This window comes from Gracilinanus agilis, chromosome 3 (assembly GCF_016433145.1).
Source record: "Gracilinanus agilis isolate LMUSP501 chromosome 3, AgileGrace, whole genome shotgun sequence".
In the NCBI taxonomy this organism is placed as follows: domain Eukaryota; kingdom Metazoa; phylum Chordata; class Mammalia; order Didelphimorphia; family Didelphidae; genus Gracilinanus; species Gracilinanus agilis.
This window is the reverse complement of record NC_058132.1, coordinates 9969835-9987961: the sequence shown is the minus strand read 5'-3', so window position 1 is coordinate 9987961 and position 18127 is coordinate 9969835. Positions and strand designations below refer to the sequence as shown.

At 42.2% G+C, this 18127-nt stretch overlaps 1 protein-coding gene and 2 pseudogenes across 1 annotated transcript in view; all 3 read right to left on the bottom strand.

Annotated features, from left to right (window-relative positions):
- Nucleotides 1–1835, bottom strand: part of LOC123240725 (zinc finger protein 585A-like) — a 100401-nt gene extending 98566 nt beyond the window's left edge. The window contains exons 1-3 of the mRNA XM_044668443.1: nucleotides 1701–1835; nucleotides 336–680; nucleotides 10–157 (exon numbers count right to left, since the gene is read on the bottom strand). Coding sequence (XP_044524378.1) covers nucleotides 10–157; nucleotides 336–680; nucleotides 1701–1835 — 628 coding nt within the window. The remainder of the gene's footprint in view (nucleotides 1–9; nucleotides 158–335; nucleotides 681–1700) is intronic.
- Nucleotides 1836–11020: 9185 nt separating this feature from the next.
- Nucleotides 11021–12132, bottom strand: LOC123239849 (annotated as a pseudogene).
- A 4462-nt stretch (nucleotides 12133–16594) lies between these two features.
- Nucleotides 16595–17454, bottom strand: LOC123239850 (annotated as a pseudogene).
- Nucleotides 17455–18127: the final 673 nt, after the last annotated feature.

The following is an 18127-nucleotide window of genomic DNA, read 5'->3' as shown; positions in this document are numbered from 1 at the left end:
TTCTGGTACCCGCAATGGGTCCACCCGGGTCTTCTCGCTCCCCAGGAGTTACGGAACAGAAACTCTCCACAGCAAAAGCCACGGCTGCGACTTTTGCATTGACTCCCTCCACTCCTCTCTCAAGAAGAAAGTCCCAAACAGGACAGGAGTGAATACTCTAGAAGCAGAGAGAGACCTCAACAGATTCCCAATACGCCCTAGGACTGCACAGGGGTGGTGTCAAGACTTGGGTGACGTCAGGACACAAGCATTCTGGGAAATGGAGTCTTCCACAATAGGAGTGCCAAGGCTTGGAGGACGTCATGCCAGAGGCATTCTGGGAAATGGAGTCTTACTTCCTGGACCTCTAGGTTTGGAGCCCTGCTGGAGGAGGGGCCACGCACCAAGTTCTCCTCAGTCTCCCGGGCTGCAGCTGGTCCTTTTGGTTTCTTTTCTGGCAGTTTTAGCTCTGATCCTCCTCGGCCTCCTTCCTGTGATATAGGAGGCGGCCATGGAAAGAAACACGGAAGCATTTCTGAGGAGAGAACAGATCTCGGGTGAGAAGGGACCCAAGAAGCCCCTGAGCCCGACCTCCTCATCTCTGGGAGGACCAAACGGAGGCAGACAGGCTGGTCCTTGTCCTGAATTAGGGGCGGGAGGATGGCTGGTTCCTGTGCCGTATTGATGCTAATAGCAGGGCCCTGGAATGGAAAAGCCCCAATTCCTGTATTTTAGGAACAATTACCGTGTATTTCTGTGTCAGACCCGACTCTGAGATTCCATCTAGTCTATGGCTTTTTGCACTTCCTTTGCCTTAAGCATCCCAAAGAACTTCTTCCTCTTTAAACAGCATTTGGTGACTGAGTGAAGGGGGCAAAGAGGGTTTTCAGGCCTGAGAGGGAATGACAGGTGTGGACAAGGGCTGAGGCTTGGCTGGACCATCTTCTCATCAGGTATTCACCAGTTAGGGGTGTCTTAGGGTGCTCCAGGGAGGGGCTGAATAAGGAGCTCCTCAAAGTCTCAAACTGCCTGAGCAAGATCTGGGCTCTCTGGTCACTGGGGAGGCCCCTGACCTCCATGGCTGTCCCAGGGCTGATGTTCTCCTGATCCATACAGGGATCTCACCAATAAACTGACACATCTCACCCCAAATCACTCCTTTATGTGACTTCAGTCCTACCAGGAGGAAGCAGCTGAGGCCATTTGGGAGCCCAAATTGGCCAGTTCTGAAATTGGCCCAATCCAGCCCAGCTCCTGCCTTCCTCTCCTCTTTCTCCAGTAACTGTTTGGATTAAACATGAAACTCCTCCAGTGCCAATAGGGTAAGGAGGGATGTCTGGTGGTGGGTGGTGAGGAGGAAGAAAGGGCAGAGAGGTATCAGGGAGGGGCCAGCAGCTCACCCCAAACCCTCCCTTCCTCTTGCTAAGCCCTGACCCCAGGGGGCTGGTCACTGCCTTGGCATCTGGTCCTTCCTGGTCCTGAGCAGCGTTGTCCAGCTTGGCCCTCTGTCCACTCCCTCCTTCTAGAGCCCAACTTCTCTCTGTCTCTTCTCCCTGGGTTTCAGGCAGCATTTCTGTATCTCTCATTCCATAGGAAAGGAAATCCTCACAGCCAGCATTTCTGTGGCCCTCAGGGATTTGTCACAAGCATCTCCTTGTGTCGCAGCCCAATTCTACACATGGGGAAATAAATTGGAGATGAAGTGACTTGTCCAAATTTACACAGCCACCAAGTGTCTCAGGGGGATTCCATGTCAGATCTTCTGGATTCCATCCATGTTTCCCTTCATGGGCTTCAGATGAAGGCCGGGTGGTTTTGAAGCCACTCTTGCCAGCACCCCAGGGATTGGCCCTCATTGTATGTGAGAAGAAAACCAATGTAATATTAGTGAAAAAATATTAAATTAGCCAAGCTTGTCCTAGTGGTGGGTTGTAGAAGAGCCATCCTGCCAACCCTCACTGAAGCAGAAATAGGTGACAGGACTGAAGAGTCTGAGCTCATTGAGCTTGGATCCTCTGGCACCATGCTGGTTCCAAAACACATAACAAGGGTGAGAGTGGACGTGTGTGTGTGTGTGTGTGTGTGTGTGTGTGTGTGTGTTAGGACTCTGGCCATCTCCTGAGATCATTGAAAGAACCTGGAAGGGAAGCTGCGTATTACCTGGGCTGACACCTTTGTTTCACAGAAGAACACACTGAGGCTCAAGAAGAGAAAAGCACATGTCAAAGCCAGAATCTGAACAGGATTCCTTCAGGCCTAGTCTAAAATCCCATCTTCTGCAAAAAGCCTTTCTTGGTCCATCTTTTCTGGGTGATTTCCTATCATTTATCTTGTATATATTTTGTTTGTAGGAAAGAAACATTTCTGAATTGCAAGGACCAATTAGGAAAAAACCAAGAGACCAGACCAAATAGATGGGCTCCCTGGACTTTGACTTCCAAGAACAAAATGTGGTCTTCGATGCCACCTTCCTGCCACACCCCTGCCTCACTCTGCTCTCCAGTTCCCTCCCAGGGGAGCTGCTCTCCTTCCTGGGGGCACCTCTCTTCCACCTGCCCAGGTCCTCTCCCCTGACGCCCCTCTCTGCCCATCTTGAAGCCAGCCCCTCCCAGTTTCTTTCCTCCTTGAACCTAGGGAAGCACAATCTCTTCTTTCACACTCCCATCCCCCAGCACTTATTACTAAGGCTCATAGCCAGTGGAGAATGGCTGTCAAAAGTGAATTTTGGAGAGAACAAAGTAGACTACATCTTATCCTTTTTCTTTCACTAAAAATGTGACTTATCCTGTCTCTGCCCCTCACCTCACCTGACCCCAAACTTCTTTCTAAGCCTCCCTCCCAGGCCTGACGGATCTATCCAAACCCCGAGTCATGGAGGTCAGGAGCAGAGAGTGTCCCTGTGCCATCCTTGGAATTGTGAGACACTCTGCCATCCCTCACTGATGAAGTGGATCACCCTTGTGGGTGGATGAAGGAATGACAACTCACCTGCCTCTCTGCACCCTGGGCTGCCTTACTCATGCTGGGGCTTCCAAGGACCTAAAAATTCATGCAACACGGTGTATGTGGGAGCAGCCAGTGTTGTCCTTTGAGTTCCTAATGATAGCAAGCAGGGATGGATCCCTTAGAGGAGTTGTAGAGAAAGAGACCATTGGTCTCTCGGTGGGAGCAATTGCAGCCAAGCTGAGGAGCCTGAAGCCATGCAGGAAGGATTTGAAAAAGCATTTGGGACCAGCCAAAAGAGGGAGAGATAAAATCCAGGCCAGGGTCTCGGCTCCCTGAGGCTCTGCAGAACTCCAGGATCTTTGCCAAGACATGTGACCCAAATGGGGTCACAAAGGGGCAGACACACCTGCAATGTCTAAACAAAAAAAAAAAAACCCTCAACAACAAATACCAACAAACAGAACAGAGGACCTTTAGAAGTGGGGGACCCTAGTGTCCATCACCCATCTAGCATGTGGTCACACTCCTGAGTGGACACAAACACAGCCCAGGGCCTGTCTGGCTGCCTCCCGGGCTGCCTCAGTCTGGCTGTTCCCTGCAAGTGCCAATCTTAGAAGCAGTTCCAGGACTTTTTATAGTCCTTTATCCGCATCACTTCCTGTCCCTTCCCCACATTACAGGTACCAATCCCAGTCTTTCAGTTTGCCTAACATTGCCCAAGGGGAGTGGCAGTAGCTTTTGGAGGTGTGTAAGTGACTCATGAATTCTCTTACTTAGTGTTAAGCAGGGGTGCTTTGAGTTCATGATTTGTTTCTCTAAAAATAGACAAGGGGAGAGTTAATCCTATCTTCACACCACTGAAGCCATTTCCCTGAGAATCTGGACTAGCTGGTTACACATTTACCTGTGATCTATTACCTATAGAAACTCCTGTTGAGAATCACTGAAGTAATTCATATCCTTTTTTCTTACCTTGTAAACCATTACTTATCATTGTTTCTGTATGAAGTTTACCTAATCTCTTTACCTACATCAGATACCCTATAAACTGTGGACTCATTAAACTTTGTCACTGCCCAGCAAGAGGATGTCTGCGTGTCTGGCCTGTCAGTCTGGTGGTTTGACTCCTGTAATCCCACAAATCATTTCTCTCATCCAGGTTTGTTGACTCACACATAATTTGTCGGGCAGAATTAGGTTTACCTTCCACCCCCAAATTATAGAAGTGTTTCAGGCCAAACCGTAGGCAGGAGAATTTATTTGCTTCCTTTCATTCCAGTTAAGGCTAAAGAAACGGTCTGCTTGGACTTCAAAGTCTAATGATAAGAAAGACCCCTTGAGAGAATTATCCTCCTTGGATCTTGCCCTAGGTTTGGAGAAGGACACAGAGATACTCCTCTAGACTATGCTTTGATACCTTTGGTTTGTATTTAAGACATCTATTTGTCCCCTTAACTCTAAGGGTCACCCTCTATGTATTCAGGCTGATCCCAGTCAGATGACAAATCCCCCCCCTTGTGCCTGAATGCATCCCCTCTTGAAGTCATCTATCAGCTGTTGGAAAGAGGATGAAGACCCCAGAACAGATGTCCTCTGGGAGGCAGCTTTGCTGTCCTCCCAGCCAAATTCAACATGAATTCTAAATAAATCTCTTTATTTTTAAGTTAAGTCATGGAGTCTTACATTCTTGCAAAGGATATCCTTTGAAACCCAGGGGGTTCACCTCAAGCCCCTCACAACAGAATCACACCTGAGACACTTGGTGGCTGTGTGACCCTGGAAAAGTTACTTCATCTCTGCCTCATGTTCCCCATTTGTAAAATGGTGCATCAACCCAGTAAGGTGTTTGTGATGAATCCCTGAAGGCCATAGAAATACTGGCTGTGAGGATTTCCTTTCTTGTGGAATAAAGGATACCAAAATACTGCCTGAAACCCAGGTAGAAGAGAGACAGAGAGAAGCTGGGCTCTAAAAAGAGGGTGTGAACAGAGGGCCAGGCTGGACAGGGCTGCTCAGGACCAGGAAGGCCTAGATTCCAAGGCAGTGACCAGCAGCCTGGGTCAGAGTATTATCAAGAGGAGTACAGTATTTGGGATGACCTCTCCCTGATACCTCTCTGCTCTTCATACCTTCTCATGGTCCTCCACTAGACACCCCATCCTTACCTTTCTCTTCTTCCCTCTCCCATGTATCCCACTCTCCCCCCTACTCTGCAGTGGTTCTGAGTGGATCCCCAAGTTCCCTTTGCCACCACCCTCATCCTCAAGGAACCACCCCCACTTTGTTCCCTCTCCCCAGGCAAGTCCTTCCTCCACTTCCACACCATCAGAGGGGGTCACTCCTCCTCCAGACCAGTGAGGGGGTTGGACTCCATATCCAAAAAAAGCTAACATTTAGAGAAGGTTTCCTGGGTGCCAATTGTTTAAACCTAATTTTAATTGTGTGAAAAGCATTTTGTAGTTGTGCTCATATAATTCCTGCATTTGTCTTGGCAAATAAATTCCCAAATATTTTACACTGTGTAGAGTGATTTTAAATGGAGTTTCTCTTTCTAACTCTTGCTGCTGAGTTGTGTTGGAAATATAGAAATGCTTATGATTTATGGGGTCTATTTTGTATCCTGCAGCGTTGCTAAAGTTATTAATATTTCCACTAGCTTTTTAGTTGATTTTCTAGGATTCTTTAAGCTTACCATCATATCATCTGTAAAGAGTGATAGTTTAGTTTCCTCATTGCCTCCCTTAATATATTTTTCTTTAATTGTTTCACTCCTGTTTTTATTGGAAGGCTTTTAACTTGTCCCCATTGCAGATGATACTTGCTAATGGTTTTATTTTTTTTTAATCATTTTTTTATTTTTTAAACCCTTAACTTCTGTGTATTGACTTATATAAGTGGAAGAGTGGTAAGGGTAGGCAATGGGGGTCAAGTGACTTGCCCAGGGTCACACAGCTGGGAAGTGTTTCAGGCCAGATTTGAACCTAGGACCTCCTGTCTCTAGGCCTGGCTCTCAATCCACTGAGCTACCTAGCTGCCCCTTGCTAATGGTTTTAAATATATGCTATTGTCATAATCAGACTCTGGGAGCTGAGAGTCTCACCTTGATTGACAGGTGAAGACAGTTGGAGACTTCGGAATGTTCCCAGAGGCCATGAGGACAGGAGGAAAGGCAGTTGGGCAGAGAGAGTATAAATATCCTGGCAGCCCCCTGTCAGGGACCCTTGGACCTCTTTTGTCTTTTGGGGACCTTTTGGCTTTGACTTTGCCTTAGCTGAGCTTTGCCTAAACTCTTGCCTTGGACATTTGATCTTGAACGTTGATTGACTGTGGGTCAGACCGCGGATCCTCTGATTCTCTCTAAATCCTCTAGATCGAGGGTCGGCAACCTTTTTGGCCCGTGAGAGCCATAAACGCCACATTTTTTAAAATGTAATTTCGTGAGAGCCACACAGTGCTCACAGTGCCGCTCCTGTAACAGCGCTTAAAAAAAATTGACTTTATGGCTCCCGCAGAAAGAGCCATATCTGGCCCCCAAAAGAGCCAGATGTGGCTCGAGAGCTATACGTTGCCGACCCCTGCTCTAGATATTTAGGCACCTAAACCATCTCTAGATATTTAGGTATCCTGGGGGCTGGGGGGGGGCAGAGGAGGGATCCAGGAAGTGGGTAGGAGAAGAAGCAGAGGGTGGTAAGGGTGGTATTTCCTGAAGGCTGTAGGACTGGCATAACAACTAGCAGTGAGAAGCTGAGAGAAATCATCAATGTTTGTGTCATCCAAACATTTTGCTTACTCTGGTTTGGCTATGGCCAGGCTGAGCCAGAGGAGGTGAAGAACAAGCCCAGCATTACTGAACAGCCTACAGTCCTGAGGGATTATTGTCATAAATTTAGTGATAAGGTCTCCTATTCCCCAAACCATTCCTGATCATTCCTTTCCCTTGTATACAACTTAGATAAAAGCTATTAAGTACCTTCCTGAGTAGTTATTCCATCACCACTCTGGGGAGGGAGCAACACAGTCAGATGAACGTTATCCAAGGCTGAATAGAGCCCAATACCAATAATCAACCAACCCCAGGTGGGACCTGAAAGGGTTACCCATCCATTGACCTTTAGGGATCCTGTCTGGGCACTGTTATAAAGAAGGGCAATTATTATAACATCCAGCTGAGTGGCAGGACTCGGGTGTCCCTGCACCAGCCATTGGGGAACCAAACCAAAGCTTCTTCAGATTATATACAGATTAATAACAACCATAATAACTAGCCTTAGTAATATTAGTAGCAGTATAGAGAACATTTCTTTCTTTTTATAACACTGTATATTATTTTGAGGAAGGGCCCAGCTATTATTCTTTTACTTTCTAGTGTTTTCAATAGAAATGGGTGTTGTATTTTGTCAAAGGCTTTTTCTGCATCTATTGAGATAATCATGTGATGGCTGTTGCTTTGGTTATTGAGATGTTCAATTATGTGGATGGTTTTCCTAATATTAAGCCATCCTTGTATTCCTGGTATAAATCCCACCTGTTCATAGGGAAAAATCCTCTTGATGACTTACTGTAGTCTCTTTGCTACTATTTTATTTAAGGTTTTTGCATCTATGTTCATGAAGGAGATTGATCTGTAGTTTTCTTTCTCTGTTTTTGGTCTGCCTGGCTTTGGAATCAGTACCCTATTTGTGTCATAAAAAGAATTTGGTGAGACTCCCTCTTTGCTTATTTTGTCAAATAGTTTGTAGATATTGTGATTAGTACTTTAAATATTTGAGAGAATTCACTTTTGAATCCATCTGGCCCCGGGATTTTTTCTTAGGAAGTTCTTTGATAGCTTGTTCAATTTCTTTTTTCTGAGATGAGATTATTTAAGTATTCTACTTTATTTTTTGTTAATCTAGGCAATTTATAATTTCATAAATATTCACCCATTTCACGTATCTGGTTATATTTATTGCCATATAGTTGGGCAAAGTAGTTCTTAATAATTACCTTAAAATCCTCTTCATTAGAGGTGAGATCACCCCTTATGGGGAATATTCTATTAGCAGCAATGCTAATAAGATAAAGTCTTCAAGTCAAAAAGATATAGGTTTATTGAGACAGGGCTAGGCTCACAGAAAAGCTGGACTTTGGTGAAGACTAAGACCACAGATCCCAAGCCTCAGGAGATGGCCTTTTTTTATGCCCAGAAATCTGGTAACACAATGTCAGATGAAAGTTAAAATCAAAATAGAATGAACAGAAATCTTCCATATGGGGAGATGTTAATTAATGATGCAAGTGCTGAATAAGACAGAAAGTACAGAAATCATCACTATGGGTAATAAGTAATATGTTGTTATGACTGGCCTTTCCAAGGCCTCTGCAGTGAGGGGTTGGGGCTGGTCATGTTTGTGCTGAAATACTAGGAGTCTGCAGTTAGGTGCCTTCTGATTATCTTATACAAAAAAAGAGTATTCCAGCACTCCTTGTCTGATTATCTTGTTATAGGGGAAAAGGGGGGTGTGGTGGGCTAAGTGGAAACTCTTGGAGTATAGGCTTAAGGTCAAGATATAAATAAGATTTGCTACCACCCAGAACTGTATTTTTTAAAACATTTATTAATATTCATTTTTAACATGGTTACATGATTCATGCTCCTACTTTCCCCATCACCCCCCGCACTCCCCCCCACCCATGGCTGATGCACATTTCCACTGGTTTTAACATGTGTCATTGATCAAGACCTATTTCCTAATTGTTGATAGTTGCATTGGTGTGGTAGCTTCGAGTCTACATCCCCAATCATGTCCACCCTGACCCATGCGTTCAAGCAGTTGTTTTTCTTATATGTTTCCTCTCCTGCAGTCCTTCCTCTGAATGTGGGTAGCATCTTTATCATAAATCCCTCAGAGCTGTCCTGTGTCATTGCATTGCTGCTGGTACAGAAGTCCATTGCATTCGATTTTACCATAGTATATCAGTCTCTGTGTACAGTGTTCTTCTGGCTCTGCTCCTTTCGCTCTGTATTGTTTTATATGAAGGAAATTATATTATTTGACTAACAACACAAAACCAGTGATTGTGTTATGAAAATAATCATAGAGGCTAATACTATTATAATCATAAAGAGGGTGGGTGTTTATTGTAGAAATATAGATTTAGCTAGCAGAGAGCAAACTTGACTGGCAAGGGAATTTAGAATCTTGACAGTGACACACTGACACAGTGGCAGTTTGAAGCTGTCTCTGAGGTCCTGAGGTTTATTGGTAAATTTGGTCAGACATATCATCTCTGAAGCTGTTTCCCTGGATCTTCGACTGAGTAATATCTTCTATTGAGCATCCCAGTGAAGAAGTAAGATAGAGAAGTGGATTTGTATGTTTTGGTGGACACACAGACCATTCCATATCCCTCTCTCCTTACATTTGGATTTAACTTGCTGTGTTTCCTGTCTCCTGAGATCAGCTGTGAAGATTTCATCATTGGATATCTTTGTGAAATCCCCTTACTCCCTTCTTCCAGTCAGACCTTGCTTTTAGTAGTCTGCTTAGAGGTTTTAGCCAATAGTGTAGTTTTTATCCATCCCTTTACCCTGGGTAGATATCCTTAGATCCTAGAGCCAGTTTACCCAATCCCCTTCATTCCCCATCTCACTACTTATTAAACAGTTTAGTTATCACAGTCCTGCCTTGTATGTCCTTACCCAGATACCTAGGTTGACACATTGAACCCACTGTGTAGAAAAACTGTTTTCTCTGATTGTTATTCTGTTATCTGTTAGTCCAGCTATCTCCAGCTAAGTGTTGTTGCCTGTGTGTTTATTCATTTACCCTTTCCAGTTCCCTTTAGTCAGTTAACTCACCTAGATGACACCCCATTCCCTATTTTACCACTAACAGTTTGGCACTCCAAATGGCTTATTTTCAGTGTCTGGGCTAAGGAATGTGATCTTGAGGGGAAGTTCAGTGTAGCAGTTGGCAGCCATTAGGTCAGAATTCCACCCCACTCAGAAGCCATAGAATTCCAACGTAGTTTGAATGGCAGCTGTTCAAGTGCTGAAGCAGACACATGGTGTGGATCTTTACTGTTTAAAGGGATCTCAAAGCATTTGGTCATAATTTTTTTTTCTATTTTAAGTTTACATTGTTAATATTCAAAGTGGCTGTTAATACCACTGTTACAACATCACAATACAGAACAGTGACAGTTAAAAAAATCACGATGGAGGATGTTGTTGATACAATGTTATATGTCTTATGGGAGTGTGTAATGTTATGTGATAATTGGATTAAGTCTACACTGCCTATCTTTAGATTTAATCACCAAAGGTGAGAGCACCTCCAATTCTGGGAGGTCCTAACCCACGTGTGCTAGAGTGGGTGACAAATCAGAATCAACTGACCCGCCCCCTAGGCAGTACTATAAGAATCGTCAATTGTGTTTTTAAATGGACAATTTCCTGGTCTGGTTTTAAAATTATATAATGTATTATAAGATATGCTAGAGGTAAATAAATCCATGTAATATAGACATAAATAATGTATATGGTATAATTATACATATAATGTATATAGTATAATTATACATATAATGTATATAGTATAATTATACATGTGCTTTTTACTTTTTTTACTTTTTATAAATGAATTTAATACTGACATAGCATATAAATTGTTTATCAGGAAGTAGTTTAATTAGAACACCAGCTTTGGGAGTTGGCGGTAGGGTGATAGGCCCTTTTCTTGAGATGTCCTAGGAAGGAGTTTTCCTTCATCGTTGGCTTACAAGGCCAGTATTTTCGTTAAATTACTTGGACAGTTAGGGGTATTTGGGTTGGAGTATATAGTTCTCGAATATTCCTGCTAGTGGTATTAGGATGAGGATGGTGGTGAAGTAGGAGATTGAGGCTACTTGGCCAATGATGATGAATGGTTGTTCTACAGGTTGGCCTCCAATTCATGTGAGGATAAAGAGGTTAGCTGTAAGAATTCAGAATAGGGTTTGTGAAATTGGTCGGAACATAAGGCTTCGTTGTTTAGATGTATGGAGAAAGGGGATTACCAACAGAACAAGGATAGATGCTAGTAGTGCTAGTACTCCCCCTAGTTTGTTGGGGATTGATCGGAGGATAGCGTATGGGAAAAGGAAATATCATTCTGGTTTAATGTGGGGTGGGGTGTTTAGTGGGTTGGCTGGCGTAAAGTTGTCTGGATCTCCTAGTATGTCTGGAGAGAATAAGGCTAATGATAGGAGGGTGAGGATTATAAGGATGAGTCCTAGGATGTCTTTAATGGTGTAGTAGGGGTGGAATGGGATTTTATCTGAGTTAGGATTAATTCCTGTTGGGTTGCTGGAGCCTGTTTCGTGAAGGAATAATAGGTGGACAATGACTAAGGCTAGGATAATGAAGGGTAGGATAAAGTGGAAGGCAAAGAATCAGGTTAATGTTGCTTTATCTACGGAAAAGCCGCCCCAGATTCATTCAACTAAGGTTGTGCCAATGTAAGGAATGGCTGATAGGAGGTTGGTAATAATGGTGGCCCCTCAGAATGACATTTGTCCTCATGGAAGAACATACCCTACAAATGCGGTTGCTATAACTGTTAGGAGTAGGATTACTCCGATGTTTCAGGTTTCTTTGAATAGGTAGGATCCGTAGTAGATTCCTCGTCCTACGTGGAGGAATAGGCATATGAAAAATATGGATGCTCCATTTGCGTGTAGATTGCGAATCAGTCAACCATAGTTTACGTCTCGACAGATGTGGGCTACTGATGAGAAAGCTGTTAGTGTGTCTGATGTGTAGTATATAGCTAGGAATAGTCCTGTAAGGATTTGGATAATTAGGCAGATTCCTAAGAGAGATCCAAAATTTCATCAGGCTGAAATGTTAGAGGGTGTTGGGAGGTCAATAAAGGAGTGGTTAATAATTTTTGCAAGGGGGTGAGTTTTTCGTAGGTTGGTCATTAAGTTTTTGTAGTTGAAATACAACAATGGTTTTTCATGCCATAGGTTATGGTTAAAGTCCATGCTAAAATAATAAAAATGATAATTATTTTTTTTATTTCTTTGTTATTAATTGTGGGGTTTGTAGCTTTTGCTTCTAAGCCCTCTCCGGTATATGGGGGGTTAAGTTTGGTTGCTAGTGGGGGTTTGGGCTGTGCGGTAGTGGTGTGTTTAGAAGATGTATTTTTAGGGTTAGTTGTTTTTTTAGTCTACTTAGGTGGCATATTAGTAGTTTTTGGTTACACTGCTGCTATGGCTACAGAAGAGTTTCCTGAGACATGGATTGGAAATGTTGTGGCTATAAGTATGTTATTGTTTGTTTTATTGATGGAAGTAGTATGATATTATTTGTCTGGAGAAGTTCATATTAATATAGCTATTGAGTTGTTTGATTTTGCTGGGACCCATTGTATTGGTCAAGATTTTAATGGTGTTTCGTTATTGTATTGATGTGGTGGTTGAGCCTTAGCTTTGTTAGGGTGAATTTTATTTATTACTATTTATGTTGTATTAGAAGTTGTTCGTGGGCAGAGATTATATAAGTGCTAGAATGAGTGTTATTGAGACAAGAAAAGATAGGAAGTATGTTTTTATTAGTCCTTTTTGAGCTGAGGAAAGTTTTGAAGATGCTAAGGAGTGAGTATAAGCTTGACCTTTAGGTCCTGCTTTCTCATATCAGTTAAGATCAATTAGTATGGTAGCAATTCGTTGACCTATGAACAGGTTTATTAGGGGAGTCATTCGATGAATAATATGAGTGAAGTAGCCTAGTAAATTAGAGAAGGAGACAGTATGGTTAGTTGAGTTTATGAGTTTATTGCTGAGAGAGTTTAGTTCTATGCCGATTAAAAGGCCCAGAAGGGTGACTATTAGGGCAGATAGTTTGACTATGGTTGGTATGGTTATGGAGATGGATGATGTTGGGGGGATGTTAGCTGTTAAGATGAAGCCTGCAAAAATGCTTCCTAGAGCGAGTCGTATAATAGGGTTAACTAGGTTAGGGTTGTTTTCATTAATTGGGGTTATTGATGTAAATCGGGGGTAGCCTAAGAGGGCATAGAAGATGATACGCAGGCTGTAGATAGCGGTTAAGGAAGTGGCAATTAGTGTTATAACAAGGGCTCATGAGTTTGTGTATGATATATTTAGGGCTTCGATGATTGAGTCTTTTGAGTAGAAGCCTGCTAGAAAAGGGGTTCCTGTAAGTGCAAGGCTGCCTGTTATTAAGGCGGAGGATGTGATAGGTATTGAGTTAAATAGTCCTCCTATTTTTCGAATGTCTTGTTCGTCATTGAGACTGTGGATGATAGACCCGGAGCATAGGAATAGCATTGCTTTGAAGAAAGCGTGGGTGCAGATATGTAAGAATGCTAGGTGAGGCTGGTTGAGGCCTATAGTAACTATTATTAGGCCTAATTGACTAGATGTCGAAAAGGCTACGATTTTCTTAATATCGTTTTGTGTAATTGCGCAGATGGCTGTGAACAGAGTTGTTATGGCTCCTAAGCATAGGGTGGTTGTGAGGATAATTTGATTGTTTTCGATTATAGGATGAAATCGGATTAGGAGGAAGATTCCAGCTACTACTATAGTGCTGGAGTGGAGTAAGGCTGATACGGGAGTTGGTCCTTCTATGGCGGAAGGGAGTCAAGGGTGAAGCCCAAATTGGGCGGATTTTCCGGTGGCGGCAATAATTAGGCCGAGGAGGGCAATAGTATCTATGTTGGTTGAGAAGATGTGCTGAAGATCTCATGAGTTGTTATTTAGTATTAGTCAGGCTATGGATAGTATAAATCCAATGTCTCCAATGCGGTTATATAGGATGGCCTGGAGGGCCGCAGTATTAGCGTCTGTTCGTCCATATCATCAACCAATGAGTATAAAGGATATGATTCCTACGCCTTCTCATCCGATGAAAAGTTGGAATAGGTTGTTGGCTGAAACTAAGATGATTATTGTTATAAGGAAGGTAGTCAGGTATTTAAAAAATCAGGAGATATTAGGATCAGCGTGTATGTATGAGGGAGAATTCAAGGATAGATCAGGTTACAAACAGGGCAATGGGGATAAAGATAATGGAAAAGAAGTCAAGTTTAAAACTTATTGAGATGGAGAATGAGTGGATTGAGAATCAGTGTCAGTTAGTGATGATTGATTCTTGGCCGTTGTAGATAAAAGTGAATAGTGGAGGTAGGCTGGCGAAAAAGGCTAATATAATTATGTTTTTGCAGTAAGAAGGGAAGTGTTTAGTTTTATTAGGAAATATGAGGCAATGCAGGATAGGTAGTGTTAGTACTATAATTGATAGTAGAGTTGTTGAATTGAGAATAGGGTTAATTACTTTTATTTGGAGTTGCACCAAAGTTTTTGGTTCCTAAGACCAATGGATTACTGCTATCCTTTAAAAGTGAGAAAGCCATAATTTTAGTTATGGTCTCAGGAGTTAGCAGTTCTTGATACTTTCTCGGCATATAAGAAGGTTTAAACTTCTATATTTAGATTCACAATCTAATGTTTTTGTTAAACTATATTTGCAGTATGTTATTCCTAGGATGTACATTGGGTTAAGTGATAATATGATTAGTGGTAAGATGTGGAGGATCATTAGTATGTGTTCTCGTGTAAGGGATGGGTAAATGGGGGTGAGATGATGGGTAAATTTCCCCCGTTGGGAGGTAATAAGTATGTATAAGGAATACAGGGCGGTGATAACTGTGTTAATTCCTAGGAGGAGAATAGAAAGGTTGGATCATGAGAATGATGAGATAATGACTGTCAGTTCTCCTAGGAGATTGATGGATGGGGGTAGGGCTAGGTTAGCTAGGCTAGCTAGTAGTCATCATGTACATATTAATGGTAGAACTAATTGTAGGCCTCGAGCCAGGATTATAGTACGACTATGAATTCGTTCGTAGTTGGTATTAGCTAGGCAGAATAATAAGGAGGATGTCAGGCCGTGAGCAATCATTAGTGAGGTAGCTCCTATAAAGCTGGTTGTGGTTTGTATTAGGGCAGCGATAATTACTAATCCCATGTGACTAACGGAGGAGTATGCGATTAGTGATTTTAGATCTGTCTGGCGCATGCAGATTGAGCTGGTTATGATTATTCCTCATATGGATAAGATAATGAAGGGGTAAAATAGGTGGGGGTTATAGGTTCGGTGAATGTGGTGATTCGTATAATTCCATAGCCTCCTAATTTAAGTAGAATGGCTGCTAATACTATTGACCCTGCGATAGGGGCTTCTACATGAGCTTTAGGGAGTCATAAGTGCAGGCCGTATAAGGGTATTTTGACTATAAAAGCAATTATGCAAGCGTACCACAGTATGGAGTTAGATACTGTATTGCTTTGTGGGCTGATGGTAATGTAATTTATTAGGATGTGAAGTGAGCCCAGGCTGTTGTTTAAGTTTAGAAGGGCTACTAATAGGGGGAGGGATCCAATTAAGGTGTAGAATAAGAAATAAAGGCCTGCATTTAGCCGTTCGTTTTGGTTACCCCAACGGGTAATAATAATAAGGGTTGGAATTAGGGTGGTTTCGAATAAGATGTAAAATATGATTAGTTCTGATGAGGTGAAGGCTACAACTAGTGAAAGTTGAAGAATAATGAGTATAGTCAGGTAGAGTTTTTTTCGTGCTAGAGGCTCTTTTTTTAGGTGGTTTTGGCTTGCTACAATCATTAGAGGAAGAAGTCAGCATGTTAGGACTAGAAGGGGGCCTGATAGAGAGTCTATTGAGAATGAGTTATTGAAGTTGTACGATAGGTCTGTGTTATGATAAATGAGGGGCAAGCTTGTAATGCTAATTAATAGGCTATATATTGTAGTATTAACTCATATTCATGGCTTTTTTGAGTACCAGGTTAGTGGGATTAATATGAGGGTTGGAATAAGAATTTTTAGCATTGTAGGAGGTTTAGGTTTTGTACATGGTCATTTCCGTAAGTGTTAGAGATAGTTACTAATAGAGCTAGCCCTACCCCTGCTTCGCAGGCGGAAAATACTAGGAGAATCAATGGTGTTATTGAAGCAGAGAATATGTGGGATTGTGAAATGAGGAGGACTGTTAAGATAAATAAGGATAATATTATGCCTTCTAAACATAGTAGGGTGGATATAAGGTGAGAGCGGTAAATAAGGACTCCTGTGAGGGCAAGTATAAAGGCTATAATAATATTTATATTAATTGATGCTATGAGGTGTTCATGGGTTTAAACCATGATATTTTGAGTCGAAATCAATTATCTTATTTAGATTAAATACCTATTCAGCTCATTCTAACCCCTTTTGAATTCATTCGTAGGCTAGGCCTGCTGTGAGTAGTAAGATTAAGCAGTAGGATATAGTTAGCATGGTATAGGGGGTGGGGAGTTGAATTGCTCATGGTAGAGGGAGAAGGAGAGCAATTTCTAGGTCGAATAGTAGGAATGTGATAGCCACTAAGAAGAATTTTATGGAAAAAGGAAGTCGTGCTGATCCCAAGGGGTCAAAACCGCATTCGTAAGGGCTGGATTTTTCTAAATATAAGTATAGTTGAGGCAGTCAGAAAGCGATTATAATTACAATTGTTGCGAGAAGTGAGTTGACAAAAAGGGTAATGATGAGGTTAATTATTTTTCTCTGGTCTTACCCAGAACTTAATGATTGGAAATCAGTAGTACTAATTATACTAGAAAAATATGAGCCTCATCAGTAGATGGATACGTATAGGAATAGTCATACTACATCTACGAAGTGTCAGTATCAGGCGGCTGCTTCGAAGCCGAAATGATGTGTTGAGGTGAAGTGAAAGAAAAGTTGACGGAGAAGGCAGACAATTAGGAATGTAGAGCCAATGATTACGTGGAGGCCGTGGAATCCTGTGGCTACGAAAAAAGTTGAGCCATAAACCCCATCGGAGATTGTGAAGGGTGTTTCATAGTATTCTATAGCTTGGAGGATTGTGAAGTACAGTCCTAGAAGGATAGTAATTAGTAGTGCTTGAATTATTTGTTTTCGGTTACCCTCTATTAAGCTATGATGGGCCCATGTAATTGAGACTCCCGATGCAAGGAGAATTGATGTATTTAGAAGTGGAACTTCGAGAGGGTTAAGAGGGTTGATGCCCGTAGGAGGTCAGCAACCTCCTAGTTCTGGAGTAGGGGCTAGACTTGAGTGGTAAAAGGCTCAGAAAAATCCAATGAAGAAGAAGACTTCTGAGATGATGAATAGGATTATACCGTATCGTAATCCTTTTTGTACTACAGGGGTGTGGTGTCCTTGAAATGTGCCTTCTCGAACAAAGTCCCGTCATCATTGATATATTGTTAGCAGTATTGAGATTAGGCCAATTGTTAGGAGAAGTGTGGAATTGAAATGGAATCATATAATTGTGCTGGATGTCAGTAGGAGCGCTGATAGTGCTCCTGTAAGTGGCCATGGGCTAGGAGTAACTATGTGGTAAGCATGTGCTTGGTGTGTCATTATGAGTTATCGTGTAGGTAAAGGCTAACTAGAAGGGTAAAAACGTAAGCTTGAATTATTGCTACGGCTAGCTCTAGAATTGTTAATAGGAATAGAATTGAAAATGTAATGGTTGATACAGCTATGCTAATAGATGAAAGGGCTAATGTGGCTGAACCAATTAAGTGAATTAGTAAGTGTCCTGCAGTAATGTTGGCTGTCAGTCGAACTGCTAAGGCAAGAGGTTGGATAAACAGGCTAATTGTTTCGATAATGATTAGTATTGGGATTAGGGGGGTTGGAGTGCCTTGAGGTAAGAAATGGGCTAATGATATTTTAGGTTTATTTCGAAAGCCTATAATTACTGTACCAGCTCATAGTGGGATAGCCATGCCAATATTTATTGAGAGTTGTGTAGTTGGGGTGAATGAGTAAGGTAGAAGTCCTAGGAGATTAGTAGAAGCAATGAATAGGATCAGGGAGATTAATATGAGGGATCAGGTTCGACCTTGTTTGTTATGTATTGTCATTATTTGTTTAGTGATGAGAAGAATCAATCAGATTTGTAGAGCTTGAATACGGTTAGGGAGTCATCGTTTGGGGGATGACAAAATAATACAGGGGAATAGAATAATAATTGGTAGCGTTGTAATACCTATAATTGTGGGTGTGATGAATGGGGCAAATAAATTTTCGTTCATTTGTTTTCTCAAGGTGTAGGTGTTTTATGAGGCTTTGTCTGTTCTGTTGGGGATGGTACTTGTGTTAA